The sequence below is a fragment of the Conger conger genome, chromosome 3 (genome assembly GCF_963514075.1).
Source record: "Conger conger chromosome 3, fConCon1.1, whole genome shotgun sequence".
NCBI classification, from domain to species: Eukaryota; Metazoa; Chordata; class Actinopteri; order Anguilliformes; family Congridae; genus Conger; species Conger conger.
Window position 1 is genome coordinate 5,448,124 of NC_083762.1, and position 12,500 is coordinate 5,460,623.

The following is a 12,500-nucleotide window of genomic DNA, read 5'->3' on the forward strand; positions in this document are numbered from 1 at the left end:
CCCCCAGAGCACCAAGGTACTGGCCCCATCCGCCCAAACCCACCGCCCCGACCCCAACCGCCCAAACCCACCGCCCAAACCCCAACCGCCCAAACCCACTGTACTGACCCCAACCGCCCAAACCCACCGCCCAAACCCACCGCCCCGACCCCAACCGCCCAAACCCACCGCCCCGACCCCAACCGCCCAAACCCACCGCCCCGACCCCAACCGCCCAAACCCACCGCCCCGAGCCCAACCGCCCAAACCCACCGCCCCAACCCCAACCGCCCCGACCCCAACCGCCCAAACCCACCGCCCCGACCCCAACCGCCCAAACCCACCACCCCGACCCCAACCGCCCAAACCCACCGCCCCGACCCCAACCGCCCAAACCCACTGTACTGACCCCAACCGCCCAAACCCACCACCCCGACCCCAACCGCCCAAACCCACTGCCCCGACCCCAACCGCCCAAACCCACCGCCCCGACCCCAACCGCCCAAACCCACTGTACTGACCACAACCGCCCAAACCCACCACACTGACCCCAACCGCCCAAACCCACCACACTGACCCCAACCGCCCAAACCCACCACACTGACCCCAACCGCCCAAACCCACCACACTGACCCCATCCGCCCAAACCCACCACACTGACCCCAACCGCCCAAACCCACCACACCGACCCCAACCGCCCAAACCCACCGCACTGACCCCAACCGCCCAAACCCACCGCACTGACCCCAACCGCCCAAACCCACCACACTGACCCCAACCGCCCAAACCCACCACACTGACCCCAACCGCCCAAACCCACCACACTGACCCCAACCGCCCAAACCCACCACACTGACCCCAACCGCCCAAACCCACCACACCGACCCCAACCGCCCAAACCCACCGCACTGACCCCAACCGCCCAAACCCACTGTACTGACCCCAACCGCCCAAACCCACCACACTGACCCCAACCGCCCAAACCCACCGCCCCGACCCCAACCGCCCAAACCCACCGCCCCAACCCCAACCGCCCAAACCCACCGCCCAAACCCACTGTACTGACCCCAACCGCCCAAACCCACCGCACTGACCCCAACCGCCCAAACCCACCGCCCCGACCCCAACCGCCCAAACCCACCGCCCCGACCCCAACCGCCCAAACCCACTGTACTGACCCCAACCACCCAAACCCACCGCCCCAACCCACTGTACTGACCCCAACCACCCAAACCCACCGCCCAAACCCACCACACTGACCCCAACCGCCCAAACCCACCACACTGACCCCAACCGCCCAAACCCACCACACTGACCCCATCCGCCCAAACCCACCACACTGACCCCAACCGCCCAAACCCACCACACCGACCCCAACCGCCCAAACCCACCGCACTGACCCCAACCGCCCAAACCCACCGCACTGACCCCAACCGCCCAAACCCACCACACTGACCCCAACCGCCCAAACCCACCACACTGACCCCAACCGCCCAAACCCACCACACTGACCCCAACCGCCCAAACCCACCACACTGACCCCAACCGCCCAAACCCACCACACCGACCCCAACCGCCCAAACCCACCGCACTGACCCCAACCGCCCAAACCCACTGTACTGACCCCAACCGCCCAAACCCACCACACTGACCCCAACCGCCCAAACCCACCGCCCCGACCCCAACCGCCCAAACCCACCGCCCCAACCCCAACCGCCCAAACCCACCGCCCAAACCCACTGTACTGACCCCAACCGCCCAAACCCACCGCACTGACCCCAACCGCCCAAACCCACCGCCCCGACCCCAACCGCCCAAACCCACCGCCCCGACCCCAACCGCCCAAACCCACTGTACTGACCCCAACCACCCAAACCCACCGCCCCAACCCACTGTACTGACCCCAACCGCCCAAACCCACTGTACTGACCACAACCGCCCAAACCCACCGCCCCGACCCCAACCGCCCAAACCCACCGCCCCGACCCCAACCGCCCAAACCCACCGCCCCAACCCACTGTACTGACCCCAACCGCCCAAACCCACTGTACTGACCACAACCGCCCAAACCCACTGTACTGACCCCAACCGCCCAAATCCCAACCGCCCAAACCCACCGCACTGACCACAACCGCCCAAACCCACCGCCCAAACCCACCACACTGACCCCAACCGCCCAAACCCACCACACTGACCCCAAACGCCCAAACCCACCGCCCCGACCCTAACCGCCCAAACCCACTGTACTGACCCCAACCGCCCAAACCCACCGCACTGACCCCAACCGCCAAAACCCACTGTACTGACCCCAACCGCCCAAACCCACCGCCCAAACCCACTGTACTGACCCCAACCGCCCAAACCCACCGCACCGGCCCCAACCGCCCAAACCCACTGCACTGACCCCAACCGCCCAAACCCACTGTACTGACCCCAACCGCCCAAACCCACTGCAAGAGAACTTACTGACCCAAACCACCCAAACCCACTGCACTGACCCAACCACCCAAACCCAAACCCACCACCCCGACCCCAACCGCCCAAACCCACCACCCTGACACACAAGGTGCCTAGTTCATTCACTTTAACTGACTTTAGCTCATTTCCAATACTAGTTTCAGCTGGAGTCACTTTGTTTACGCCCCAGTGTGTCGGCACAAGCTAATGTAAGAATGAACATTCCTCGAATCCCCCACCCCACCTCACACCAACAGACTGAAATGCGCTGTAATGTTATTCTCCCTCTCGCACTAACTATGCCGCGTAACCTTATGTTGTTAGTTTACTACTGCCCGTTTTTATTTTGTTTCCGTTATTGAACTGGGACTTTCAGGCCTTGCCACCCGTCCTTCCCTCACCACCCAGTTCTGATAAGGGTCCGGGGGGGAGGGGGGGTGGTCCTGGGAACCCCTCACCGATAGCATCTGGAATCTTCCGTGCTGGAACAGCGTGATCTGTAAACACCCCCACAGGGCTTGAGGGGGAAACGGTGACTTTGATTCTTATCTTGGCGTGTATGCCTCATACACACACACACAAACCATATTGCATATACACACACATGCTCATTCACACACACTCACACACATGTATACGCACGCACACTCACACATACTCTCACATCCACTCACACGCGCATTCGTGCCCAGGCAGGAGAGAAATGCAGTCTTGCCTAAGTAGTTAATAAATTGCGTAATTACTTGCGAAAGGTAGTCTTGAGTCACTGAAATGGTAGGCTTCCATTCTGCCAGGAAAGGAGGTACATGACTGGGACCCGCTAGGTTGGTGGTTCAAGCCCTGGCAAAGCCACGATGAGATTCGCACAGCTGTTGGCCCCTTGTGCAAGTACCACAATAACCCCACATTTCGCCAGGGGAGAGTGTCCTCCGCTTAGTCTAATCAACTGTCGTGTCGGCCAAATAACGTCATGTAAGAGGAGTACCCAAAAAAAGTGAATAGTTTGTGAAAGAAGTTGTGCCTTAAGGTATCAAAAAATAAAAATTGTAATAAAATAGAAGACGGGGATGAATCTCCAGGACTGGAGTTTGAGACACTATCATTTATATTTGTTATTTAGCTGATGCTTTTTATCCAAAGCGACAAGCAGTTGATTAGACTAAGTGTAGCCGATCGTGTGTACACCGGGGCTTAAAGCATTAACCTCCCCGCGTCCCAGTCACGTACCTTAGCCACTACGCTACAGGCCGCTGTAGAGGCAGCGATGAGTCCCCAGGTCCGGAGTTTGAGACGATGCTCCAGAGATGGTGGAGGCGTCTCCCATGTTGCGGGTCCTCCTGACGGACGTTAATGTCTTCTTCTTCTTCTCCTCTGAGGATGAGCTGGTGGCGGAGGTCTCCGCTCTCTACGCACACGTGCAGAACGGTCTGGCTGCCGGGCCCCACCCCCCCGATGATGTCACCGCTGGAAAGCTGTACAAGGTCTGCCCACACCAGGTACTGCAATTACCCGATGTCTTGTGTTTTTTTCCTTCATTATATTCATTTGATTTACTCAAAGGAAAACGCCAACATTTTGGGAAATATACCTTTCTTTCCTGACTTAGACGAGATGTTCGAGTTCATTTAAAGTGTTGTGCCTTCCTTGACTCGGTTTCCATGATAGCATAACGTGTTAGCTTAGCATGAAGACTTGACGCCTATCGGAGTCAGTAGCCTACAAAGGGAAGAAATACACCTTACAGCAACTTCGAAGCTGTCTTATTTACACAAGGTACCATGTGCATTTGAAATACAGGAAAAAAAGTTGTAAAAACGAGAGACGTTGTTTCGGTTGGAACTCTGAACGCACATATCTAGCTCTACCTTCAGAAGGTGCTCTGAACCGACAGAAGGCGATACCTGTGTTCAGGTATATTTCCCAAAATGTTGGCGTTTTCCTTTAACCTTTATTTTTTAGGGGCTTCCAGGTTTTACTCTATGCAGTTATCCAGCTAACTCAGTAATCCTGCTTTGTGAAATACTCCCCTGGACTAAATTGAGTTTTCTATAGAGAATTTCTATTTGAAATGTGATTTTATCTAGGACCAGGCTTAATCTGTGCCTGTGAACCTGGCCTACAAGGAGGGACATTTTCTTCCTCCAACGGCAAAAAAAAAAAAAAATCTGCTATTCCCTCGTTTACCGAGACTTAAGGTAATCTGTAGCTAACCTTAAATTTTACTGAAGGGAAAATGGTGTTATGGTGTTTTATGCAACACTTAATGGATTTTAACGGATTACTTAAGGGAAAATGCAATACTTAAGGGTGTTTTTGAGGGTTTCTGACATTTCACTTCAGGAAAGCCTTAAGAGACACTTAAGGGTTTGTTGTGCAACTCTCTTAAATTTAAGGGGAACTTAAGGGAAGCCTTAAGGGGAAATTACACTTCAGGTGTTTCATGCAACCGGGGCACAGGGCTTCAGCATGGCCAGTCAGCGCCTTTCAGAAGCTCACAATAGGTCACCAGCTCAGAATCGGCCTTCGGCCCGTCTGCGGCTTTGCCTCGTCGATAACGGACTGGATCTGGCGACCCCCGCAGGTGGTGTGCGGGTCCAAGTACATGGTGCGGCGGGAGAGCGCGCGGGACCACGTGGACCTGCTGGTGTCCTCCCGCTACTGGCCCCCCGTGTACGTGACGGCCTCCGCCCGCCAGGTGGCGCTGTGCACGGACCTGCAGTACCCCGAGCTGGCCTCCCAGATGTGGGGCAAGAACCAGGGCTGCTTCTCCGACCCCATGGGGGAGCCGGAGGTGAGGACCGCCCGCCTGAACGTGGGGGGGGTTTTCATTCCAACCAATCCCTGACCCTAACTGTAGCCCTGACCCTAACCCAACCAATCACTGACCCTAACCCTAACTCAACCAATCCCTGACCCTGACCCTGACCCAAACCGTAACTCAACCAATCCCTGACCCTAACCCTAACTCAACCAATCACTGACCCTAACTCTAGCCCTGACCCTAACCCAACCAATCCCTGACCCTGACCCTAACCCTAACTCAACCAATCACTGACCCTAACTCTAGCCCTGACCCTAACCCAACCAATCACTGACCCTAACCCTCACCCTAACTCAACCAATCACTGACCCTATCTCTAGCCCTGACCCTAACTCAACCAATCACTGACCCAAACCCTAACTCAACCAATCACTGACCTTAACCCGAACCCTAACCAATTGTGTTCCTGCACTGAAGTGCTTAATTTGAGTCAGTGATTGGCTAAAAGCCACACACTTAACTTCCATGGCTTAAATGTCCCATATTGTGTCAAATGACATTTCCCTAGCTATGTGGATAATAAGGGATTTTCAAGTGGTATAGTAATGGACTGTCCCTAAAGAAACGATCCCTATAAAAAAAGAAAGTATAACCAATCGCTATTTCACTAATTATCCCACCTTCAACCAGAGGGGAGGGAACTCATGAGTGAAATCAGCTAGTGTGGGGATGGGTTGTAAGCCTGCATACTCTCGGCCCTCCACCGCACATGATTTGGCACTGTGGGTTAGGGGAAGAAGCATGCGCTCATTTAACAAATGTTAAAAACGACCCACAGCGTCATTTCTTAACGCACCTCGATATCTAGTTAAGGACAACACATTTTGTATTACTTTCAACAAGGTCTCCCGTTGTAACACGGAAGTTGTGTGTAATATTTGTAACACAAAAGTAGTAACTTTGACATAAGATGTGTTGAAAGTAGCACAAAATTCACAACACAAACTGTGTTGGATATTAAGAGGAAAGCGGAAAAGTTTGCTCTCAAAAAAGGATGTCTTATCTCGTTCCTTCCTCTTAGCATTTCCTCTGAGTTTTTAGCTTTAGCACGTTAGCTGACACAGACGTTTCACTCTTCCATTTCCTCTGAGTTTTTAGCTTTAGCACGTTAGCCGACACAGACGTTTTTAGCTTCAGCACGTTAGCTGACGCGGGGCGTTTCTCCCCCTTCTCCAGTACGTGTCGTGCGCGGAGCTTCAGGACCACTACAGCCTGGATCTCTCGGGCGCGGAGAGCTCCCTGGTGCACCCCGTCACCAGGTCTCCGTCCCGCTGGATCGTCCACCCCGGGGCGGGCGGCGAGCGGGACCCGCGGGCCCGGCACCACGCCATGTCGCTGTGCGAGGAGCTGGAGCCGTACCGGGCCGCGGTGGCGCCCCCGGACGCGGACGCGGACGTGCGGTCCGCGCCGCTGGCCTTCGACAACCCCGCCTACTACTACCTGTACAACCGCCTGGTGGACTTCCTGTGCAGCAAGGACATCGTGAGCCAGCAGATCGGCGAGGTGCTGCAGGGCTGCCAGCCCGGCGAGGTGGTGATCCGCGACGCCCTGTACCGCCTGGGCGTGGCCCAGATCAACACGGAGGCGGAGCTGGAGGAGGAGGAGGAGGCGGGCCTGCCGGAGGTGGAGGTGGAGATGTCTTAAAGCGAGCGGGTGTTCTGCTGACGTCGGTCAGCGGCGTCTTATCGGTTCCGTATGTATCGACGCAGTCTTCTCTCTCTCCCTCTCCCTCTCCATCTCCTTCTCTCTCTCCCTCCCTCTCCTTCTCTCTCCCTCTCTCTCCCTCCCTCCCTCTCTCTCTCTCCCTCTCTGCGGCGTCCACAATCAGGACTTTGAGCTGAAGTCGTTCTGCAATCATTTGAAGCGTCGTGGTGTCACGCCTCTGAGTTCCTCGGCATCGCTGCATCATGACATTTGTTATTTAGCTGACGCCTTTATCCACAGCTACTTGCGGTTGATTAGACTAAGCAGGGGCCAATCCCCCCCCCCTCCCCCGGAGCAATGTAGGGTTAAGGGCCTTGCTCAAGGGACTGCACTGCACTATTCTTAATGTACTTGCACCAGGGCTTGAACCACCAACCTTCCCGGTCCCTGTCCAAGTACCTTTGGTGCTAGGCTACGGGCTGCTGATGCAGGTTGCTATGGAAACCAAGACGGTCCAGCTGCAGAACCTGCTCTATCCCGGAACCATCAGAATCCCCCCCCCCCGCCTCCCCGTGGAGCTTAATTCTCCGCCAAATTCAGTCACCTGCCCCACTGCACATCCTCCATACACAGTTCCGAAGGCCCAGGTGACCCAACCGGACTCAGAGAGCTCCTCATCAGGTCATTCTCTTCTCCAGACATCCCTTAGTGAGCACATTTATGTTTTTTTCTCTGTCGCATGAATGGTTTTATTCATCAATTGTTTAAACCGATTTTAACTCCGTAATGACTGACGCCTGATGCTGTGCTCTATAGCTTGCACAACTGCTTGAGATTGATGGTTACTGGAATTTATCGCTGAATGCGTTTTTGGGCCCTCAACAGCAGCCTGAGGGCAGATGGCTGTGTTCTGCTTGATCTTACTGCTGAAGCGAACTCCGTTCTGCCCTCTAAACTGAGACTCCTTTGGACCTATTTCAGTTAGAGAAGATTGCCTTTCCCCAAACCCCCTGGACTGAGTTAAAAAATATTATTTGTTATTGTATCATTTTTTTTCTAAGCGAAAAATAGCAAACAAATATGTAACAAATAGAAAAAAAGGAACAGGTGAGCCTTGAACCGGTCTCCTGCACGAGAGACAATCACACAAACCAAACCTGATGATCACACTATCCACAACACCAAACCTGCTGATGGCACTATCCACAACACCAAACCTGCTGATGGCACTATCCACAACACCAACCCTGCTGATCGCACTATCCACAACACCAAACCTGCTGATGGCACTATCCACAACACCAACCCTGCTGATCGCACTATCCACAACACCAAACCTGCTGATGGCACTATCCACAACACCAAACCTGCTGATCGCACTATCCACAACACCAACCCTGCTGATCGCACTATCCACAACACCCAACCTGCTGATCGCACTAACCACAACACCAACCCTGCTGATCACACTAACCACAAAACCAAACCTGCTGATCGCACTAACCACAACAACAAACCTGCTGGGTGCCAGAGCTGCCTTTTCAGTATACAAACCTGCTCTTTTTAGATTTTTTAGCAATCATGTAGGCACGAGATTACAACTTGTGACACGACCATCGGCCCCAGGGTGCTGTTGAGGGCAAAAATATAGCCAACCAAATTTATCAATGAACTTTCATGTCGTTGGATTCAGCCGCTGAATCATTTACTTTTGGTTGCCCAGCTTTTAACCGTAATGAAGCATTTGGATACGAAGGTGTTTTTGTGAAGACTCCATTATAGGTCAGTTTGCATTTCGCTTGTTTGCCAAGGCCTTATGAGAGTGAGGGTTCTGTGAGGCTGAAATGGATGGATTGGACTGTGGCGTGTGTGACCTGGGCTGTTGCTGATCCTGGGCTCCAGTGCTATCCCGGGGTACTGTCTCTGACTGTGGGGGGGGGTGAGTGTGCCCTGGGGACAGACCTGCGGGGGCTTGTCACTGGAGCTGAGAGATTCAGACGCATCTCTGCCTGCTGGAGTCCGCAGGAACAATCCACTCCGGTAGCAGAGAGGAACCTGATCTCATTTCTTAGGAATGGTGGGCTGACAGAATATTTGCGGAGTATTAATTGCACCAGGTGTGTGTGTGCGCGCGCGTGAGTGTGTGTGTGTGTTTGTGTGCGTGCACACGTGTAGCCCTGGATCTCACTTGTTTATGGGAGTGTCTGTCTATCTGTTCCCTCTGTCCTTGACCCTGGTGTGGTGCTGGCCTGAGTCAGTCCTGAGTCTAACCTGGGTTAACCCCCGAGAAGTGGACTCCCCCTGCCTTCTGTGAAGGGACCTGTCCTCCATCTTGTGTTCTGCTGTTGTACTATAATCCCTGGGCCGAGTTAACGCTCGCTCCAGTGTAAAATAAATGAGCTTTGGCTGCATCACTTCTGCTGTTCTAGTATTTGTTTTTAATTCGTGTATTTCTTTAAATAAGCGCAGTACTTTCCTTTTAATTTCCCCTTTGTTTAATAAGTCGGCCCGACTGTGAACTCCGCTTGTTTACGATGAAGACCCGGGGAACTGGGATGGATTGGGAAAGGCCTGCGTCTGTAGCCAATCGGAGACATAGAGGTGGGCGATTAGAGAGGGGGGCATTGTCAGGAACATTCCAGAAGATCAAAGTCATGCGTCGTGACTAGACCGAAGTGGATTGCGAGGTAGAGTGATTTATCCTCGTTTAAGTACTTCCTTGGCAAAAGGGTTCCTCTCAGGTAAATCGTCCATAAGCACCATGTCGCTGTTCTTTGAACACCGCACATTCCTGGATGTTGTATAATCTCCTTCGGTACAAGTTTGTTTTGTTTATGTCAATCGTTGTTTATTATCCATGGCGACTAATCTTTAAATGTGGTTTAAAACCAGAGAAGCCTTCCACTTAGCAACCTCTTGTTAGTGGTCCCCCGCACAAAGGCAGGAGTCCAGGAGTTGTGTAATGACATTGATCTGAAGTATTTTCTCGCATTAAAAGGCAGCTCTTCCTTATTCTCCCACCGGTCACAGCCGGGTCGATCCTTCCCAGAAGAAACGCCACAGATAATCGCAGAAGTCCGCGAAACTGGTCAGTTTGTGTGTCAGAAAGTGGGTAGTCTTTATTACATCATATTACATTGCATTACAAGGCATTTAGCAGACCCTCTTATCCAGCGCGACGTACAATGAAGTGCAGATTTAACGCAGGAACAAGTGTGAGGAGGACCCTAGAGGACAATACGATTCCGAGTCCTAGCGTTACCATACAGATACAGTCGGATCCCTTGAAGAATTTACGAACTAGCATACCGCGGTTGGCAGCTAGAATGCCCCGAGTACAACAGTGCAATTGCTAATACAAAACAACACAACAATATCTATATATAAGTGCCATTACAGTCTATGGCATATATAAGATAATCATGGTGGCGAGGTCGAGAGGGAAAGAGATGAGTCTTAAGTCTGCGTTATATCTGACCGTGGAAGTCGGCTGGGAGAGGAATGAGGTTCCTTCTCGCATCCACACACACACACACACAAACACACACAACGTCCTGTTCATCCTGTTCGCTTGTTTGTTTTAACGTTTACGTTCGGATGACCAGGTTCAGTGGCGTGAACTCAAAACAGGACCGCTGCGTTTGGTCTGTGAAACGCACACAGCAAGTTTTTCGATAAAATCCTGAAACTGGAAATTAATCCCCAAGCATTGGGCAAAGGCTTCAGCTGGAAACCATTCACGAGTCCTGGGTTTGACGTGCATCAACTGTAATAGTAGCCTATGAATGGTCATGATTGACTGAATGTAGACCTATGGAGGAGCTATTAGCTAAGCTCTTATGAAGACCAGGCAACAATAGTTTTGTTCGTATATAAAAAAAATAAATAAATAAATAAAAACAATTTAAAAATCAAGTGACGGCTTCAGGCTATGCAAGTGTACTTTGGAAGCTAGCCTTCAAGAGCTTTGCTTTTTTATGGTCAATACAAAGAAGGCTTGAAGAGCTACAAATAAGAGGTGTGATTCTGGTCTAATGTACAATATGCTGCGTCAGGTTAACCAAGCTAGTGCTTCGTGATTAATGATGAAATAATTCACCCAAGCATTTATTTTTAAATTATTTATTAAAATCTCGCACTGCCAAACCTATAATTCATCAGAATAAAACGTGTAATACCTGCTTAAATCCTGTTTAAGGAAAACCTCAAACCATAGCTCATTTCACTCAGTTGTGCTTCAGTCGTTTATCAACATAAACATCATACGAACATTAGTTTTTTGTTATTCTGTATTCCTCAGTGGCAAATTTATTTATAATTCCAATTCCGATTTTTCATGTTCATTTTACAGTTAAGCCTTCAAAGACGTCAGACACAAAACACACATCTGCAGCAAAAGCATTTGCTAGTAAAGCATCATCTGACAGCTAGTGTGGCTGTGGTAGTTTTGGATGGTTGTCACTCGAAAGCCACCCTAGAAAGGACTGCACATCATGGGCATAAGAATCCTAGACAAGACAATGAAATCGAGATGGTGAATTAGGGAATTAGTGGAACGCCCTTGCCCCTGCAAAAGTCAGTTTGAAGCCATGCCAGTTACAGATGTGGCAGATGTGTGGCAGACGGAGGTGGATTCACAGGTCAGTAATTTATATGTCAGACTTTCCAGAAAAAATATTTAAGTTTCCTCGCTCAAAGGAAAGATTGGGAGTTCCTAACCCCATACTTCTAGCTCCTAGAAGGACCATTTAAGGGGTTGGAATGACCTTAAAGATGGCGGACCTCGATCAATTTCTCGGTCAGGAGCAAATAAGAGACAAAAGAGGAGAAAAATAAATGATTGGAATGAGGCCAATGTCAATAGAACAGGACTCAGGTGGCCATCTTGTGACCGCTGCAATTCTCTTCCTCGTCCCCTGTCGACTTCCTGTCTGGTTTGAGGTACCGCCTGCTTAAGCTCTTAAGGTCTACATTACAGAACATGCTAATGCTGACGTAACAATCACTACTGCTCCTTGAAAGCAAGTTCTACTTGCATTTTGAACCCTGACACCTTGTGCAGTCAACGAGGGGGACATTCGCGGATGTTGTGTAACAAATTCAAGCGAACTTTCGCTCATGTTAAGGTAGTGCACTGTGAATAAACGGCAAACAAGTAATTGAAGAGTTGATTTTTTTAAAAGACATATTATTGACTAATTGTATTATTTTTTTAAGTCCCACAGGTAATCCACAATGAAAATCTCTCCCCTCCTTACCTGGTTGAATCTTAATTAAATCAGTGCCGTCAGCTAATAATATAGAACTTTTAATCGGAAATTATTTCCCAGTAATGTCAACTAATTTCAAGGGAAAGCGGCTGCAAAGAGTCTCCTTGGAGGCACATCTGGTTCTTGTAGTTTTATCATTGATGTTCAGTGCAACAGCACAAATGGAAATGCTCTGCGTCATTGTGTTGGTCTGTTATAGGCTTGTCCGCCACCAAGAGATGCGATAATCCCCAAACGCCCCGGCCAATCAGGAACCGGAGGAACTAAGTGTTATCTGCTTCCTCAGAATGTCTCCATCATTCTCCTGGACATGGCCCTTCTGCGTCCCG

General features: G+C 51.3%; 2 protein-coding genes across 3 annotated transcripts in view; one reads left to right on the top strand and one right to left on the bottom strand.

Moving 5' to 3' along the window:
* Window positions 1–9,315, top strand: part of hmgxb3 (HMG box domain containing 3) — a 25,086-nt gene extending 15,771 nt beyond the window's left edge. For both annotated transcript variants that reach the window (XM_061237120.1, XM_061237121.1), the window contains exons 18-21: window positions 1–16; window positions 3,813–3,932; window positions 5,018–5,227; window positions 6,434–9,315. The exon at window positions 1–16 is cut by the window's left edge and continues 118 nt beyond it. In XM_061237120.1, coding sequence (XP_061093104.1) covers window positions 1–16; window positions 3,813–3,932; window positions 5,018–5,227; window positions 6,434–6,901 — 814 coding nt within the window. In that variant the 3' untranslated portion in view covers window positions 6,902–9,315. The remainder of the gene's footprint in view (window positions 17–3,812; window positions 3,933–5,017; window positions 5,228–6,433) is intronic.
* A 2,878-nt stretch (window positions 9,316–12,193) lies between these two features.
* The window catches only part of LOC133125303 (vascular endothelial growth factor C-like), a 9,011-nt gene continuing 8,704 nt past the window's right edge, over window positions 12,194–12,500 (bottom strand). The window contains exon 7 of the mRNA XM_061237129.1: window positions 12,194–12,500. This exon is cut by the window's right edge and continues 191 nt beyond it. The gene's annotated coding sequence lies outside the window, so the exon portion shown is untranslated.